This window comes from Mastigoproctus giganteus, chromosome 7, assembly GCF_048544385.1.
Source record: "Mastigoproctus giganteus isolate SK-2022 chromosome 7, ASM4854438v1, whole genome shotgun sequence".
Taxonomy (NCBI): domain Eukaryota; kingdom Metazoa; phylum Arthropoda; class Arachnida; order Uropygi; family Thelyphonidae; genus Mastigoproctus; species Mastigoproctus giganteus.
This window is the reverse complement of record NC_143581.1, coordinates 88,667,937-88,688,866: the sequence shown is the minus strand read 5'-3', so window position 1 is coordinate 88,688,866 and position 20,930 is coordinate 88,667,937. Positions and strand designations below refer to the sequence as shown.

Sequence of the window (20,930 nt, the reverse complement as noted above, 5' to 3'; positions counted from 1 at the left end):
GCTAACGCTCCTAAAAACCAAATAACAACAAACAACAGAGATTGTGACATTTGCTTGAGCATCAGATGATGGACGAAAGTCAGTGACATTGATGCCATGTGTTTTCTAGTTTGAGAACCTCATAATCAGATCAAGTCATTCTGTGGGATTGAAATGAGGAGGGGGGAGGTGCTGATTTGATTTGTTGGAGTACAACCGTTTTCCTCTTTGAAGAGGGTGCTGAGGGAGATATTTAATTACACAGACCTTACTTCTATTGAATTCAGCTCTGGCTCTAGAATAAGTAATAGATCATGGATAGCCCCAGTAGTTTTCATATCTTGTGGAGGTCCTGTTTGTAGTTGAAGCAAATAGTGAGAGAGAAAGACCACCATGCCTTTGTTCTTTTAAAGATTTGCACAGTTTTTGATGCAGCAGGTGTAGCAAGAGTTTGGCCAGTGTGTCACCAAGGTGACTGGCAGGTCAGCATTACAATACAGGAGGCTGTCCCAAGAAAAGACAGATACAGTAAAGAGGCACTTTTTGATATCTAATAAGTTATGAGAAATAATTTTACTCTCTGGACTGCATTTGAGACATAATTATAAGGAGCAAGGAATTTTATGACTAGTGAGATTGGCCTATGATCGGAATTGAAGCATATTCTGGCTCACAATTCAAGTGTGGGTTGTGAAGAGAGAATAAAGTTGAGGCAGTGCTGCCCTCTCATAGCTTGGTTGCTAATAATCTCAACATTTAATGGGTGAAGCACCAGATCAGCATTGTCATTTTCTATAAGTGTGAGAGATAGGTGGTAGATTTAAGTCTCCAACAGGGGTGTGCATGTTATTAATTATCCAATGTGCAACTTGCTGGATAATGGCCTGATGTAGGACTGGTGGAATTTGATAGTATGAACCAGAGCTATAATGCTCAATATGTGGGACTGGTGGAATGTACCGAGTGGTTAAGTCAACTAAAATATGGTGAAATTTTACCAAGGTGTTCAGAGCCTCAAAATGCTGAGACTGGCTCAAATTATGCTTTAGGTTAAAAATATTGTCATTTAAGAAGTGGGCCACACCACCTCCCCTCCCCTCCTAGAGCCATGCGAGGGTTTTTTTTTTTTTTGTTGTTAGTGCATTGGCTTCTGTGGCCATAACGCACCTCCCAAAGTTTTTGCATTATACTGTGATCCAAGCCCGAGGCGGGATTCGAACCCATAACCTTTGGGTTGCCAGGCAGGCACTTTACCCATCCGGCTAGCCCGGTCAGCCAACCATGTGAGGTGAAGGTCTTGAACCCAGCAGCATGAGTGACCACAATTGATTCTTCAGCAGGATCTAGTCATATTTCACACACACACAGACAACAACTGTACAGCCAGACAGTAAAATCTGGTCTAAAGTTTCCAACTTTTGTTTTTTGTATGCTTCTTGCATTTTGATAAAGAATCTTTAGTGCTGAAGGGTCATAATGTTCATGATCTGAATGACCTTGACTTTTTTTTTTTTTTTTTGAACAGTAGAGGTCCAACACAAGATGTACACAGGGATAGGCAGAACCTCTTCACTGGGGGCTGGTGCTTGCATTCGGAAATTATTTTTACTTTCCCAATAACTCAAATTTGCAATGGGAAAGTGAGGGCTGAGAGCAACACCCATGCATATTAATTGGTTGTCTGGCAGAGCTAGTCTGGTTCTGTGCACCTGGAGGAGTAAGGGGTTGTTATAAGGGAATATTGTGGTAAAAGGGTCTTATCTGAGTGCCAAGTGGCCATAAGGATGGCCACTGGAGTACAGGCCATTTAAATGAGTAAGTGGGCATCTTGGTTCAAAGTTGCTGCATCTCCACAGAGAAATTCAGTTCCTCTTTAACTAACTTACTAACTTCTCCAGAAGTTGTTTTAGGGTCAAGCCTAAAGATAAATAAACTCAATCTTTCTATTAGATTATCTGGACATATGGCATGCTTTGGATAGGCAGTGGGAGATAAAAAAGACACTGATAGCAAATGGAAGGTTCGACGAGTCGTTATTTGCTGATTTAAAATATCAACAAATTAGTGGACATTAAGAATTTCACTCGTACAGAATCAACAGGTTCCCAGTTCCTTATAAAGTGTAATTGAACCAAAAATTGAAGAAAGATTTCAGATTCAGAAAGAAGACTATCACAATCCACTCCAATTATCAATTAGTAGTTAAAAATATTAAAAAAAAAAAAAAAAAAAAAAACTCTAATCTGCAATTCAAAGATTAGCATTTGACTAAAAACTAGCAAAATCCATCTACACTAAAACACCTAGTGTAGCATAATATCTTTTGATGTTTTGCTGATACACCAATTGAGAAACACTGCAAACTAACCAGCAGCAAATGATACAGCAACACTTCATATTAGCATTCACTTTACATTACATGTAAATGTTATGTAGAATGTGTGAGTGTGGATATACCTTTACAAACTGCATATTCTTCAGGTGCCAAGTGAGAATCATCCTGGTTAGCATTAGCATTAGTAGAGGCATTTGATGCAAGAAAGCAAGCTTATGGAGCATCAGCCAAAAAAAAAAAAAAAAAAAAAAAAACCCCACTTCCACTTCACCCCTCTGTTCGTTCAAAATACCTGTCCAGCTGAGCCTTAAACTTATTTAGGCTATCAACCTCCACTACAAGGGATGGAAGTCTGTTCCACCAACCAACCACCCGCTGGCTAAAGGCAAATTTCCGCACGTCTATCCTGCATCTGTCTTTCCTCAATTTGAATTTATGCCCTCTCAGGTGATTATTCTGAGCTAGAGGAAGAATCCCATCAGCAGTGAGCATGCTCAAACCATTCAAGGCTTTATACACCTCTATCAGATCACCTCGCTGGTGCCTAGTCTCCAGACACTGTAATTTGCAAAACTTAAGCCTTTCTTCGTAAGAGCACCCCTTTGTTCCATTCACTAATCTTGTTGCCCTTCTCTGTACTCATTCCAGCAGCTCTACATCCTTCTTGAAATGAGGCCTCCAGACCTGTATACAGTACTCTAGGTGTGGCCTGACCATTGCCTTATACAAGGGAATGATCACCTCCTTATCCCTGCTGGAAAAATTCCTGTATATCATTGACAATACTCCATGAGCTACTCTTGCAGCCCATCTGCACTGCTCAGAGAACTTCATATCTGCCTGCACAACCACCCCCAAGTCCCTTTCATTCTCTACCACTGTCAGTGTAGTACCACAGAGTTGATACGTTGCTCTGGGGTTGCTGTTTCCCATGTGTAGTACTTTACATTTGTCAATGTTAAACTTCATTTGCCACCTCTCAGCCCATCTGCTCAACCTTTCCAGATCCTGTTGCAGCAGCATAGTGTCAGTAGTGTCCTTGACAACCCTGCCAACCTTTGTATCGTCTGCAAACTTGGACATTAAGCTTGATATACCATCATCAATATCATTTATAAATACAGAAAACAATAATGGACCAAACACTGAGCCCTGAGGGACTCCACTAATAACATTAGTCCACGATGAGCAGTGTCCATTGATTACCACTCTGTCTTCTCCCCCTCAACCACCGCTTTATCCATTGCAGCAATTTGCCTCCAATGTCACACTGCTCCAATTTGTGTAGCAGTCTTCCATGTGCAACAGTATCAAAAGCCTTTCTAAGATCCAAGTATATAATATCAAAGCTATTCCCTGCATCCAGTTCTTTTGTGACTGCATCATAGTATCCAATCAAATTGGTCAGGCAAGACTTCCCCTTAACAAAACCATGCTGTGTCCGAATATAACTGAAGTCTTGTCTAAATGATCCTGCAGTGCTTCTTTAACCAGTGCCTCCATTAATTTTCCTGGAACAGAAGTTAAGCTCACAGGTCTATAATTACTTGTGTCAGCCTTTGATCCTCCTTTGTGAATTGGGGTCACATTTGCACATTTCCAGTCTATGGGTACCTCCCCTGAGTCCAAGGAAGCTCTCATAATTATGGCTAAGGGTTTGCTTACTTCCTTTGCTGCCTCCTTTAATATAACTGGATAGATCCCATCCACCCCGGGTGCCTTTCTTGTGTTTCAACAGTTTCTCCTCCACTTTACTCCCAGTTATTTCAAGATTCTGGCTTACTTCTAGAGTTGAATACACCTCTGGCATTCCCCTCGCTGAATAACTCCTCATGTGTGAATGTCAATGCAAAATATTCATTTAGTTTGTTAGCTACCTGAGCAGGATCATCAACAGTTGACCCATCAATATCAAGTGGACCAATCTGATTCATCCCCTTCCTTCTAGAGTTTACATAAGTAAAGAACTCTTTGCTGTTTTTCTTTGCATCCCTTGCCAAGGATTTCTCGTAATCTGCCTTCGCCTGCCTAACCTCCTTTGTAACTTGGTTGCATATCAACTTGTATCTATCATAGGCTTCTGTGTCATGTGTTAATTTGTAAGTATCCCATGCATTTTTCTTCTCTGCCATATGCTTAATTAGTTCATCTGACATCCATTTTGACCTAAACCTTGAACAATATTTCTTAGTTGGTATGTAAAGCCTAGTAGATTCCAAGATAAGTTCTTTGAATGCTTCCCATTTTGAATTTGCTGTTGGTAACATCATCAGTTGGTCCCAATGTATAGAATTTAAATACTGTCTCAGTCCATCGTAGTTGCCTTTATGGAAGCAATAACCCTTCCCTTTACCCCTAATGGTAGTTACCTCTTTGAGTAAATCCCACTTCAGCACACTGTGATCACTGCCACCTAGTGGTTCATTTATCTGCAGATTCTTAATGCATGAAGAATCACTGCTGATAATCAAATCAAGAGTATTACTCCCTCTAGTTGCCTCCCGAACATGCTGATGTAGAAAACAATCATCGAATAAATCCACAAAAGCCCTGCTAGTGTGTGAGTGACCAGCCCCCAAATTCCAGTCAATATCCGGGAAATTAAAATCTCCCATTATAAGACTCTCTGATTTACTGGCCCACTCTATTTCCCTGTACAGTTTCTTATTATACTCATCAGAGTCATTAGGCCTATAGCACACTCCTACTCTCAACTTTGATCTCCCAATGCTTATGTCACACCAAACTGACTCAACACTGCACTGTCCAGCGATGTCGACTGGCTTCACTTCCTTGGTTTTCATGTATTTCTTAACTAATAGCATAACCCCTCCCCCCTTCCTATCCTGTCTATCCTTTCTGTAGACGTTGTACTCCCCAAATTGCAGTTCTGCATCCCTTATATCTGTGTGACACCATGTCTCTGATATCCCAACAATATCTGCCTTTGATGTTTGAGCAATACCTCAAATTCATCAAATTTATTTACTAAACCCCTAGCATTGGTGTACACGCAAGTATACCTGCACCTGTTTCTATTCTTAGCTACCCTAACACAACCCATGTGTTTACTTGTACCGCAATGGCTCCCAGCAGTCTCTGAAATATCATGCATCTTGTTTTTCAGGCTTCTGCTCATTCTAATAGAAGCAGTGCAAGAATCTCTTTCACCTCTGCCAGTGGCTACTGTCAATCTATTGGTCTTTGTCTCCCCCCAAGCTAGCAGTTTTCCGACCCACCTAACACTGCCTCGATAGCATCAGCAAATATTCTTGCACCCTTTCTATTTAAGTGTATCCCATCCCTGTAGAAGCAATCTCTCCTGTTAACAAGTACAGTCCAGGCTGAAAAAAATTCTACCCCTTGAGCCTTGCACAATCTTTCCAGGGCCGAATTGATCGACAAGGCTCTCATCATATACTCCCTCCTATCGTGTCTGGGCAGAATTGCAGACACTTTCAAATTCAACCCTAATTCTCGGCTTTTGTTCAACAGTGACCTGTACTTGTTAAGTAATTCTGCCGGTCTCCTACTCTTAATATCATTAGTGCCAACGTGTACAACTATATCACCTTTTGCGCCCTTAAAAGATGATATTCGCTCTACAACGTCATCAACCTTTGCTCCTGGCAGACATACCCTGGTCCTGTTCCACCTATCCTTTTTACAAAGCATGTTCCCCGTTTCCCTGACAATAGAGTCACCAATCACAGAGGTTATCACAGAGCTCTATAAATAGGCACTACTTAGGCCAAGAACATCCTGGTTTCAGTGAAGAAGCCTTTTTTTGCATCAGGTGATGTTAATCAGCAAACACATTACTGGTAAAAAAATATCCAAAACTAGATTAGCCCATCCAAAGAGCCATGTAGTGGCCATATTTATGGTATGGTATGGTTCACTAGGATACTATAACAATCAGCCCATTCTTCTAACATATTGCAACATAACAAAATACTCTGCAGAACAAAGCTTAACCAAGAATTATTACTGCATGCAATGAACTGAATTGAAAATGAATTGTTACTGCATGCAATGAGATCACACTTCAAACAGTTCATGCTTTTTTCCTTGACTAGCAAAAACATTGGTACTGTTTTATTTTATGTGAGAAGTGCACATGCTAAACAAATCATGTAACAGTTCCATACAGTTCTAGACTTATGGGGCACTCAGCATTGACATTGACAAGGAAATATTTATACATTAGGTTGTTGATTATTCCTAAATGTGTAAACATCTTAATATGCAAGGGACACCTCCCATTATTTATTTTGTAATATTTCAAGCAAAATAAAGGGAATTTTCTTGTTTCCTGCATTTTAAAACTTGGATTTTTAAGTTAGGAAATAATTCCAGCTATCTGGAAACCACCCCAGTCACCACAAACCTGAAGAACATACAATGTACCCTCACTCCCCATAGCAACATATACAGAGTACAAACTTTGTAGTATGCTTATGGCTGATGTGGTCTACTTTAAAGAACATACTTTGTGTTTGACACAGAACATGACTGTCTTGACTCATGTCACCTAGATCACATTCTTTCAGCCAAGAAGCTGCCCACTGAAAATTTTAGTTTTACAAGACATACCGAGACATACCTTCTATTGAAATGAGCAGCAGCCTGGAAAACAAAGTGCAGGGGATTCCAGTGCAGGGGATCCCATGTATTTACTTGTTCTGCTGGGAGTCATTGCAGAACAAGTAAATACATGGGCTGTGTTAGGATAGCTAAGAACAGGAAAAGGTGCATGTATATTTGTGTGTACACCAATGCCAGGAGTTTGGTAAATAACTTTGATGAATTTGAAGTGTTGGTCAAAACTTCAAAAGGCAGATATTGTTCGGGTAACAGAGATGTGACTTCATACAGATATAAGGAATGCAGAACTGGAATTTGGGGAGTACAATGTGTACAGGAAGGATAGAGAGGGAGGGGTTATGCTATTAGTTAAGAAACACATAAAATCCAAGAAAGTGCAGCCAGTCGACATGGCTGAACAGTGCAGTGTTGAGTCAATTTGGTGTGACATAAGCACCGGGAAAGCAAAATTGAGAGTAGGAGTGTGTTATAGGCCTAATGACTGATCAGTATAATAAACAACTATACAGAGAAATAGAGTGGGACAGTAAATCAGAATGTCATATAATGGGGGATTTTAATTTCCCAGATATGGACTGGAATTTGTGGGTTGGTCATTCACACACTAGCAAGGCTTTTGCGGATTTAGTGGATGATTGTTTTATACAGCAGCATGACCGGGATGCAACTAGAGGGAGAAATATTCTTAATCTGATTATCAGTAGTGATTCTTCATACATTAAGAATCTGCAGATAAAGGAACCACTAGTTAGCAGTGATCACAGTGTACTGAAGTGGGATTTACTCAAAAAGGTAACTACCATCAGGGGTAAAGGGAAGGGTTTTTGTTTTCTTAAAGGTGGCTACGGTGGTCTGAGACAGTATTTAAATTCTATACATTGGGACCAACTGATGATGTTACTAACAGCAAATTCAAACTGGGAAGCATTCAAATAATTAATCTTGGAAGCTACTAGCTTTTCATACCAACTAAGAAATATTGTTCAAGATTTAGGCCTAATAGATGTCAGATTAACTAATTAGATATGTGGCAGAGACGAAAAATGCATGGGATACATATAAATGAACTGGTGACACAGAAGCCTATGATAGATATAAGCTGGTCTGTAACCAAGCCACAAAGGAAATTAGGCAGGCAAAGGCAGATTATGAGAAATCTTTGGCAAAGGATGCAAAGAAAAACAGCAAAGAGTTCTTTACTTATGTAAACTCTAGAAGGAAGGGGATGAACCAGATTGGTCCACTTCATATCGATGGTTGAACTGTTGATGATCCTGCTCAGGTAGCTAAAAAAATAAATGAATATTTTGCATCTACATTCACACATGAGGAGTTATTCAGGGAGGGGAATGCCAGAGGTATATTAAACAGTAAGCTAGATAATCTTGTAATAACTGAGAGTAAAGTGGGGAAGAAATCGTTGAAGATAAACATAAGAAAGGCACCTGGGGTGGATGAAATCTCTCCAGTTATATTAAAGTAGGCAGCAGAATTAAGCAAACCCCTAGCCATAATTATGAGAGCTTCCATGGCCTCAGGGGAGATATCCATAGACTGGAGATGTGCAAATGTGATACCAATCCACAAAGGAGGATCAAAGGGAGACATGGGTAATTACAGACCTGTTAGTTTAACTTCTGTTTCAGGGAAATTAATGGAGGCACTGCTTAAAGAAGCACTGCAGGATCATCTAGACAAGACTTCAGTTATAGCTTGGACACAGCATGGGTTTGTTAAGGGGAAGTCTTGTCTGACCAATCTGATTGGTTACTCTGATGTAGTCACAAAGGAACTGGATGGAAAGAATAATTTTGATATCCTTTCATTTTCATATTATTTTGATATACTGTTGCACATGAAAGACCACTGCACAAATTGGAGCAGTGTGGCTTTGGAGGCAAATTGCTGCTATGGATAAAGGGATGTTTGAGTGGGAGAAGACAGAGCGGTAATCAACGGACACTGCTCTATATGGACTAATGTTATTAGTGGAGTTCCTCATGGTTCAGTGTTGGGTCCATTGTTGTTTTCGATATTCATTAATGATACTGATGATGGTATATATCAGGCTTAATGTCCAAGTTTACAAAGGTCAGCAGGGCTTTTAATGACACTAATGTCAGTACGCTGCTGCAAGACGATCTAAAAAAGGTGAGCAGATGGGCTGAGAGATGGCAACTGAAGTTTAACATTGACAAACGTAAAGTTCTGTATATGGGAAACAGTAACCCCAGAGTAATGTATCAACTGTGTGGTACTACACTTACAGTGGTAGAGGGTGAAAAGGACCTGGGAATAATTGTGCAGGCAGATATGAAGTTTTCTGAGCAGTGCAGATGGTCTGCAAGAGTAGCTCATGGTGCCTTGTCAATGTTATACAGGAATTTTTCTAGCAGGGATAAGGAGGTGATTATCCCCTTATACATGGGACAATGGTCAGGCCACACATGGAGTAGTGTATACAGGTCTGGAGGCTTCATTTTAAAAAGGATATAGAGCTGCTGGAATGAGTACAGAGAAGGATAACAAGATTAGTGAATGGAACAAAGGGTTGCTCTTACGAAGAAAGGCTTAAATTTTGCAAATTACAGTGTCTGGAGACTAGGCACCTGCAAGGTGATCTGACTGAGGTATATAAAGCCTTGAATGATTTGATAATGCTCAATGCTGATGGGATTCTTCCTCTTGCTCAGAATAATCACCTGAGAGGGCATATTTTCAAATTGAGGAAAGACAGTTGTAGGATAGATGTGCGGAAGCTTGCCTTTAGCCAGCGGGTGGTTGATTGCTGGAACAAACTTCTGTCATTGTAAAGTTGATAGCTTAAATAGATTCAAGGCAGAACTAGACAAACATTTGGAGCGAGTGGATGGGTGAAATGAGAAGGGTGTGTGTGTGTTTTTTTTTTTTGGCTGATGCTATATAAGCTTGCTTTCTTGCATCTTTCTTTCATGTGCCTTTGCTAATGCTAAAAGAAAGCAGACTGCTGGTCTTGATTAATGAAAATAATTTAAATAAATAATAAGAGAGCAGCCATGGTTTAAACAAACATCTGGGAATTTTAGTATTACTTAAGTTGGATAGTATGTTGAATGGCTGCTACGACCTCTAGTATTAGTTTATGTACTGAGTTTAAGATTCTCTGCAAAACGGACCTGGAATAATCAAATATAAATAGGATTTCTGGTCAATGGAAGAAAGTTATTAATACACAAGAGGAAAAGAGTGGGAGTAAGAATTGAACCTGGGAGAACACCAGCATTAACAGAGAAGATAGAAGACAGATTTACCATCATCTGGAGTGAGGGGTCAGAGAGAAAACAAGATACCCAAAAAAAAAAAAAAAAGTTGGAAAACCATAAAACAGAAGCTTATTTAGAAGACTTTTATGGAAAACATGATCAAAAGCCTTTGAAATATCAAGAACAACTGCTTCAGTTTCACCAAACATTTCCATTGAATTTCTCCACCAGTATAATAGCAGTGGATTAACACTGATAGAATCCATACTGGCAATGAATCAGATGGAAGGTTTCTAGATAGTTTAGATGTTGGCAGTTAATAGATTTCTCTTACTTTAGAAAAATGTAGAAGTGCAATGGGATGGTAAATGGATGGAAGGGTTTTGTTATCCTTTATAGAAACTGGATGGATATGAGAAATTTTCCAAGCAGAATGAAAAATACCAATGAAATAAAAATGTGTAAAGAGGTGACAGAGAAAAGGCAGAAGCTCAGGAGCACAAGTTTTCAGAATAAATGAAGAAATACCATCAGGACCTAGCACTTTCTTGGCATCAAGACTGCTCAAAATTCTTCTATATCCTTTTAACAGAAGATCCCAGGAGGCATAGAATGGAGTGCACTGAGAGTATTAGGATGTAGTTTACCAAGATCATCAATACACAAGGTAGAAGAAAAGTAGGATGCTAGCAGATCAGCTTTATCTTCAGCTGAAGTGGCAATAGAACCATCTGGTTTTGACAGAGGTGGGAAAAGAGATGGGCAAAAGTTGCAGTTATGTAAAAAAAAAAAAAAAGAAAAGAATGCTCAATTACCATTTAGACAAGGAGAAAATTTTCTACTCTTAGCCTGTTCAAAATATAGTTTGAACTGATTAATAACTGCTTTACAATTATTGTGGGCTTTGGTGTAGGTAGAAAATGAACCTAGAGATTTGGATGCAAACCAACTAATATATTCGACATTCTTATCTTGAATAGCCTTAACAAATTTATTGGAAAATCAATTGGAAGATTTTAAGGGGAATGTGAAATAAAGAATTTCATCCCTGCAAGTATAATTTCACTGAGCAAACGTTGACATTAGAAGATTTAAAACAGTATTCTACCCAAAAAGAAATATTGCATATCTTCTCATGCCAAACAAATGAGGTTAAGAATAGCCATGGGAAAGGCTCCATTGGAGAAGAGACATCACAATGTTGTCATCTGAGGTGCCTAGAGGACTCAAAAGGGTTGTTTGTGAGAAAAAAAAGATCAAGCGTGTTGGCTGTTGTTAGGATTGTTTGGTATTCTGGTAGGTAAATGAAAAATCTGTGTGAAGTCATTAGTAATTGCAAAAGCCTCATCATCTCAACCAGTTAGGTCCATAAGACTAGAAAATAGGAGACAGCTGGAGTTGTGGATGTTAAAGAATTTACCACACTGTTGGGAAAGTTGGATGACTGGAGAAAGTAAAGTTTCAGAGTTCCAAGTGATTAGTGGAGTTGGTAGAACGATAGAGGCAACAGATTAATTTGACAGAATGGAGAAGAGAGATTTTAAGCCAACGAAGATTAAAAAGAGGAGATTTCAAATTACTGTGTCTCTGACAGGGAATATCAGTGTGGACATATGCATAAGTACCACCTTTGAACCAAATGAAATCACTAAGAATAATTAGGACAACTGAGATGAGCAGTAGTTGAATCAACTGATAATTGGGATCCTGCCAGAAAAAAAGTATGTGGGGCTTGGCAGACTAAGTGTAAATGGATATCATTGAGATTGGAACCAAGATCATGTATATTTATGAAACAAACAAAGTATGTGAGGTTTGGTTTGTTTGTTCTAACAAACAAACTAAGTTTGTTCTACTAGTTTGACTATTCATGATGTATTTAGTAGTAAGAAATGGTGGAGAGGACATGTTGCATGAAGTACAGTCTGTCCCCGACATACATAAGAGATACGTTCAGGACTTCTTACGCAAGTCGAGTTTTACGTAACTCGGGAATGACTAATAAAATATTGCTACTGTATCCCTGATATGCCAAAATTACAAAAACCACATAATATTCTCAGAAGAATGAAGAAAAATAGTTATATACCATAACAATTAAAAACTTTATCTGAGTATAGCATTGAAGCAGCCCGAGAAGCACATAAGAAAAGAAAACATAAAAGGAAGAAAAAACACATGTTATTGTATTGTAAAAACTGATATGTATTTCATACGCTGTGTAGGCTTTATAAGGGAATCAAATCCGAAGTGTACGTATTTAAGAAAATTTAACTGACTCTACAATCCAAAAAGAAAGGAAGGAAGGAAAGGATATAGAGACAAAAGGCTACAGTGTAATTCTCTGAAGAAATAGCCGATTGGACAGTCCACATGGCTTGAACGTTGTGGGGGGGGGGTGTCTCTGAAGTGCTTGATATATTTCGCCTGTCTCAAACACGTTATCAAATATTTCTTCAGAATTTTTAAAGCAGAAAGTGAAATGTTAACTCTAGTTATTTACCTAGATTCTAGTTACATTGCAGATTATTATCCAACATAATTTGTATGTTAACAAAAATAAAAACTTATACTTATTGTTCCTTCATTGGACTTCACGCTTAAAAATTATACAGAAAGTATCTTTACAGAAGATCAGTTCAGGTTCAGAGAAAGATGTGGGACCAGAGAGGCAATAGGAATATTAAGAACACTAGCAGAAAGAAGCATGGAAATAGGAAAAGGTCTGGTAATCTGCTTCGTTGATCTCGAAAAGGCTTTTGACAGAGTGAATTGGGTTAAGCTGATGGAAGTCCTAGGAAAGAATGGCCTAGATAAAAGAGATCTAAAACTAATTTGGGAACTTTACATGGGACAGACAGCTATAGTTTGAATTGATAGAGAGGAATCAGAAGTAGTAGACATTGGGAGGGGTGTAAGGCGGCAAGGATGTTCCATGTCCCCTTTACTTTTTAATTTATATGCAGAAGCATTGATAAAAGAGTACTAAGAAGAGCAGAAAGGAGGAGTAAAAGTAGGAGGGGAGAAGATAAAGACAATAAGATTTGCAGACGACCAGGTATTGATTGCTATTAATTGAAGAAATACAGAGCTCCTTGGATATCTTGAACAGCAAAATAAATAAGAACAATATGAAGGTTAACAGCAAGAAAACCAAGATAATGTTAATTTCAAATGACCAGGAAGAAGTAACAGGAGATACTTGGGAAGCACAATGACAGAAAATGGGGAAAGCCTGGAGGAAATAAAAACAAGAAATGAGAAATAAATGGCATTTAGTAATAGAAAAGAACTATTGAGAAAGAATTTCAAGGAATTAAGAAAGCAAATGGTGAAAACATTAATATGGATTGTGGTACTACATGGCTAAGAGACATGGACACTGGGAAGAGAGGAAATTAGACAGCTAAAAGCTTTCAAGATGTGAGAGTGAAGCAGAACGGAAAGGGTGAAGTGGGTGGACAGAGTGAGTAATGAGGAAGTTGAGGAAAGTAGAAGAGAGAACATTAGTAAAAGAAATAAGAAGACAAAATAATTTTATAGGGCATGTATTGAGAAGAGAAAGCATGCTGAGGAAAGTGACTAAGTGAAAGTTGTATGGGAAGAGAGCTGTTGGGAGAAAGAGAACCAATGTTCTCCCCAGGACCTACGGGGCACGCCACCCAGTGAATTTAATTGACCGTCGGCTAAAATTTAATTCTCGCAGTACCATATGGTACTGATCACTGATCTTGATCAACATTAATTCAAACATACTATGCGATTGAGGTAAATGCGACAGGAATATATAATGTTAAATTATGCAATTAATTTTGCTCTGTATCGTTTAGTTAGTTAGTTATTTGGTTTTTAGGAGCATTAGCAACTAAGGCCATATTGCTCCAGAATATGCGGTGCTCATTCCCTGACCTTTCCGCATCCTCCGTATTTGGTGGTGACGGGCTCGAACCCTGGTCTAATCAAGAAGCGTGTGCTACGCACTGCTGCTCCTTCCCACCTGGCTACGGAGGCACCCTGTATGGCTTAAGTCACATTTATAAATAACAGAAAATTTTATAATATCGCGAAGTATTACATTTCCCCACCTTCTTCTTCATAATGCTTCATAAAGACTACTTCATAATGCTACCAGGCTGGCAAAATTTTCTGGGGAAAACACTGGAGAACTGTAATGATGGATTGAATGGGAAGAGGAAATTATGCAGGAATTAAAAGGAAAGCACAAGATAGAGAAGTATGGTGTCAATGGAGCCCTTATGTTTGCAATGCCTATGGCACACAAAGACACCCTAGCAAACACACCTGCTTAATAATTAAACTAATGTTTATCAGTTGTATAAGTGGTCTATGGATTAGTAAATGAGTATCAACCACAACAAACTGCAAATACAGGTTGCTATAACTAAATCAATGGCCTCAAGTTGAAAATTGTTTACAACAGAATGACGAAATTTGGAATGAATGCAACATATACATGTAGCAATGTTAAGTACAAATAAAAATCACTTCCAAAAACTGCCACCAGGAGGCAACTGCCACTGTGTGTGTGTGCGCGCACACACATTCACCCATGCGTGTTTTTACCAGAATGCAAATTTAACCTTTCTGAAGGTTTAAAAATGAGAATAGTGAATCAATCAACAGATCTCGCACAACACTGCCACTATACAGAGACATCCCTCAGTCATAGTGGCAGTGCTGCTGTCATTGCTGGTATAGCTATTAGTGTGAAGTATCACAAAAACAGTTTAAGAGGACATGGACAATCATCCATAAAGTTTTTCAATAGATCATTCATTGGTACCCATACAAGATCTATGTGGAACAACAACTAACATGGTCTCTGGCATGGACTAAGTTGATTACATGACTAGAGAACAATTTATGGACCAATGAATAAGGCTCATTGCAGTTAAGTAGCAGTGTGAATATATAACTATTGGGTATCCGGTGTATTGTACACAGTGGAGTACAAAGTGTCTCTCCACTGTGTTAAGTAGGTTTATAGCAAAATGTGTAAAAGGACAGATTTCTTCAAGGTTCGTCCAAAGATGTGTACCATCACAACCAAGTATTACTGCAAATCATGTAATTCTGTTCTTCAGGAGGGGAGAGGAAGAAAATGTTTTATGCAGGATGGTGCTCCTCGGCACAGTGATCAACCAGGAACTCTGCTGCTTCATAAACACATTCAATGACATTCTGTCACTTGGGGAACATTTGGCCACCCTGATCTCCAGTCTATTATCCTTGTGACCTTTGGTTAGGGAGATATGTAAAGGGCAAAGTGTCTCAAGGATATATATCCAATCTCTGGCTGATTTAAACAAAAACATCAAGGTGTATCACTAACATTTCTCATGATATACTGTGCTTCCAGTATGCAACAGACACAAAGGGTAACCATACTAAACATCTAGATCTTTGTACATGGCAATTCATCAATGCGTCCAAGAGTACTCTACCAGTTGCACACAGCGCCTCCTATTGCACCCCCCCTCCAGTAGATGGTTTTTTTTTTTTTTTTTTTAATTTTCATTACCAAAAGCAGTGGATAATGTCTATTCTAAATTTCGTCTTTCTACTATTAACAGTTTTACAAACAGACAGACGGAGAGACAAAAATTAATTATAACTACCATAGTTTCATGAGATAATACCATTCTCCTCAGTGTTATCCTATTATAATGCACCTAGTTTGTATTAAAAAAAAAAAAAAAAAAAATTTTAATACACACATATACAGAATTTAATTAAAAGTTAGAGTATGTGCCGAAAGTGTCCACCATGCTAGTTCAGGTATGCATTCATGCTTTAGTGTGTTTGATGCAACTCAAGCTGTGATGAAGAATATGTTTTTCAATGCAGTTTAATGTTCTGCTTCAGTTTCATTCGGTACAGACCTGTTTGAATATTTATAAATGAATATCTCTAGGCAATGCAAAAACTATATGGATGCATATAATGTTTCCAAGTATATATACCTATACCTGTAGAAAACCCACATTACATACCATATTAATAAATTCCGTGCTTTTCCTCAAACATGTAGTGAGATATTTTTAGACAAGAAGTTTCATTCCGTAGCAATGAACTGCCTTCTGCCACCTGTCTAAAAATATCTCACTCTATATCTGTTAAAATAAGGTGCTTTGTTGTTGCACTTACCTCATTATACTGCTGACCAATGATTACATAATAAATGGATAACTTTGTATAACTTTTAAATTATTCCTTACTTTAAAATAAGCCAGGAAAATATACTTTGTTCTTTTCTTCAGAATCATGTACTTTATTTTAAAATCATCTTTTTAAATGTTTTTTAATGCAATTATGTTTTCGTTAAGGACTATTCAGAAACAATTTCAAACTATTACTTACCAAACCTGATATCCTATCAAGGCTGTCAAAAAAATACTTGACACTGTCACCCTACATTAAAAATTGTAATAATCTTTAGCTCTTTATATTGCTGCACTGTACAATCACACAAACACACATTAAATAAAAATACTCATCACAATATAAACCATAACAACAATGCCAATAACATAGCATACTTTTTTAAAATACAGCCCCCTGATATACTGAAGTATGAGGGTAGTTCTAAGATTTTTTTTTTAAGGTGTGTGCACCAGAATGGTGAGACATTTTTCAAGACAGATGAGGAGACACTGCTTGCAGTCCCTGACAACTACCATGCCCTCTACACATGCTCATCAAAAGTATACAGATGGTGCAAGATGTCACTAAACACCATTATGAAACTGGCCAAAATTCTCCACAGATTAAGTGCACAATGTGGGATGACATTCTACCATGTGCAAGTGAATATGACTGGTGCAACAAACTTCCCAAAGGCTATGAAGAAGTTGGTAATAATCTACATGTGTTAAATGCAACTAGCAGGTATCCAACAGATGAGAGCATTCATCATGTCAGAAGGATTTTGGAAAACAGATAAATTACAGCACATAATAATGCATCAAAAAAGTACTGAAAGTGCAGTGGCACTTATTCACAAGCACTTATTGTTGAAGAAAGTGTGCTAAGATGCTAATGCACAGCCAGAATGCAAAATATGTTGCTCTCTCTGCCCAGTATCCAAACTGGTTTGAAACTGGAGGTGAAAGAGATTTCAGCAGTGAATAGTGACTTGTGATAAGACATGGGTATATTACTTCAATCCAGAATCAAAGAAGTCTGGTATAGAATAATGCTACAAAAGATCTCCATTACAAAATATTCAAGATACAGCCTGGCCTTTGGCTAGCAAGTTCATGACAAGTGTCTTTTGGGATTCAGAAAGATTGTTTCTTGTTAATTTTCTGCCACCTCATAATACATAAAGCTCAGTATTACAGTAACTTCCTTCTCAATGGTGTAAATACAGTAATTCACAGAGAAAGGCCTGGGAAACAGTCAACGGGAATCATTCGGCTGCACAACACATACATCCAAGTAAAGCAATTCGATAACGCTGACAACCTTGGGTTAAGTCCAAGGAACCATCCTCCTTACAGTTAGGATTTAGCCCCAGTGAGTAATTGCTTGTTCTGGTCAAAGAAGAAGCACCTTCAATGCATGACAAACTTAAGATGACAATTCAGAATTTTCCACACAATCAGCCTACTTCTTTCTATGTTAGCATAAGTGCCTTGCCACAGAATTGGCAAAAATGTGTCAGTGCAGAGGAACAACATTTTGAAAAAGAGAGATAAGTTTGGCAATTCTAGCATATACATGGAAAAAAGAAAAAATAAATAAAATAATAATAATAAAATAAAAAATAAGTCAAGGCCAACTTCAAACCCCCTCTCATATTTCAGTATTACTAAATGAACTTATAACAACATTTTGTAGGTTATACCAAAGCAAATTAAAGCTATATTATGTACTTACCTGTGTCACTTTTATTAATTCCATTCCACTTAATCTCTCTCACTCACTCACTCACACACACCCTAAAATCCTTTAAAAATAGTAACAAATAATTAGTTAAGGCCCAACTATCACAACAGTTGTTTTTTTTTATCACAACAGTCAATCTTCTCACTTCTTTACACACTCTCACATCATATTATTTGAGAGCCTCACTAGCAATTAACCTTGCATCATTTAAATTTCTAACTTTCACTGCAGGATTAACTTAAGTCATAGTTTTGCTAAAAATGGAAAAAAAAAAAAAAAAAAAAAAATATATATATATATATATATATATATATATATCTCTCTCTCTTTTGGGGATTACCCTGACTTCTAATCTCTCTTGGCACAAGCACATTACAAATATTGCTTCCTCTGCATCTAAAAAACTTGGTTTTCTCTTTCGCTCTCGGCATTACTTTTCTTCCAAACAGCTGCTCACTCTGTATAAATCGCAAATCCGCCCTGCCATGGAATATTGTTCCCACATCTGGGGTGGTGCCCCCAAAACCTCTCAGGCTTCTTGATTCCATTCAGAAGAGGGCAGTTAGGTTAATTAATAATTCATCTCTAACAGAGTCTCTCCACTCGCTTTCTCATAGATGTACTGTTTCTCCTGCATGCCTCTTCTACAAATACTTCCATGGGCACTGTCCTTCTGAATTGGCTTCTTTAATTCTCGCTCTCACTTTCAAAATAGTTCGAACACGTGCCGCCACCAGCCAACATCCATTTACTGTCCAACTTCAAACCCACAGAACCAACTTTTCATCTTCCTCATTTATTCATTCAACTGCTGTTTTCTGGAACAACCTTCCTTCATACATATTTCTTGAAAATTACAATCTACAGAAGTTCAAGTCCAATGTCAACAAATATCTTCTTTCGTCTTCTCAACCTCCAACCCAAGCATAGTACTAAGTACTATAGGTTCTAATACCTCTCGTGTTTGGGGTTCACATAAAAAAAAAAATCAATATCATTAATATTGAATACATATAGAAAATAACAAAGAGCCTACAGTGAACACAGGGCGGGACCACCACTAATAACATTAGTCCATGAAGAGCCCACTGATAACCACTGTCTTCTCCCAGAGAACCATCCCTTTATCCCTATCAGTAACCAGCACTAAATGCCACACTGCTCCAATTTGTATATCAGTTATTTAATTGCAATAGTATCAAAAGTTTTCCTGAAATCCAACTACAGCCACTCCTGGGTTTCATTCCGCAGAACTCTGCACAAGCAGATGTGCTCGCTGAATTGATTGAATCAAAAAAAGAAATGTTCAATGAACATGAATAGAATTATTTATTGTATTTATTCAATTTTTTTTCTCATGCGCAGGAAAAATTACAAAAGCATGCAATTTAAAAAATTTTCAAAATTATAAAATTACAAAAAAAGAAAGCAGACAGGCATAACATCAGTAATTTTTACCTCTCGAGCATCGTTGCCAGAATCGACATCTTTAGCTGATAAGTATGCCGTTGTGGAGGTTGAGGACTGTGGAGATTTAGAACGGGTTGGCCGCTTAACCTTACAAAGGAACATATTAATGGATGACTGGAAGGTGGCTTTTTCTTTTCATTGTAGATTTCTTTGTAACAAGCAAGCATATCATTCACCCCTCTGTTAACTTTTAAGAATTGTTCGCTGTCAGGATCCATCTTCTCAAACTTCACCATTGCCAATGCAATTTCACTAAATGCCATTGCCATCTCTCTGGTGATGGAGCGTCTTGGCTCCTCATTTGGTTCATCTTGCGCTTCATCAGCATTTTCTTCTTTCACTATCACTGCCTGCAAGTCAATAAGTTCTTTGTTAGATAATTCCTTCTCTTCTTCCTCTATTAACTCCTCCATATCTTTGGCAACCTCTAACTGAAGTAGCTCTGCAACCTTTACAATCTTATCTGCAACCTCTTCGTTTGACTCATCTTTTTAAAACCCTTTGAAGCCTTTTACGTGCCATGGGCATATTTTCTTCCATGCGCCATTTAAACATCTTTTAGTAATTTCTGCCAGACCTTATTAATGTTTAAGATGGTATGGTAAATATTGTAAGATTTCCAAAGTTTCTTAACGTAAAATTTTTCTCAACGTCTACTGCAGACAATGCCTGAGCAAATATTGTACATAAATAGTATGCTTTTAAATTCAAAATAAAATCTTGATCCATAGGTTAGATGATAAGTTAGAAGTGTTTGGGGGTAGAAATATGACTCTCAACGTTCAAACTGAAATCATCCATATACGTAGGATGTCTAGGAGAATTATCTATTAAGCAAAATCTGGAAAGGAACATTCTTGTCATTACAATATTTTTCAACCTCAGGAATGAAGCAGCATTTAAATCAATATTCAAAGAGAGAGATATTGTTATCCATGCTCTCTAGTTTGATCGGAAATGCACAGGTAGGGTGGCGTTATTGATGCCCTTAAATGCACGAAGATTTCCAGAATGGTACACAAGCAGTGGTATTAATCTGTAATTTCCTGCTGCATTAGCCACAAGAAAGAGCGTGGCCCTATCTTTAGAAGCCTTGAAACCTGGCATTGTCTTTTCCTCTTTGGCAAGATATGTTCAATCCGGCATTTTTTTCCAATACACAACAGTCTCGTCAACATTAAAAATTTGCTACATTGAATACTCGCCTTCATCAATAATTTTTTCCAACATATCACAAAATTTCTCTGCAGCTACAGAATCAGCACTTGCGACTTCACCACATACTTTAATGTTTTGGAAACCAATGCAATGCTTGAACCTATTAAACCACCCGTTGCTTGCCACGAACTTGGCTTGGGGTTCGCCGTACTTATCCTTTATATTTC

The 20,930-nt window shown here is 38.1% G+C and overlaps 1 protein-coding gene across 1 annotated transcript in view; it reads right to left on the bottom strand.

Moving 5' to 3' along the window:
* The window catches only part of cta (Guanine nucleotide-binding protein subunit alpha cta), a 75,930-nt gene that overhangs the window by 20,977 nt on the left and 34,023 nt on the right, over window positions 1-20,930 (bottom strand). The window contains exon 2 of the mRNA XM_090376997.1: window positions 16,546-16,596. Within this exon, the coding sequence (XP_090233123.1) occupies window positions 16,546-16,596 (51 nt within the window). The remainder of the gene's footprint in view (window positions 1-16,545; window positions 16,597-20,930) is intronic.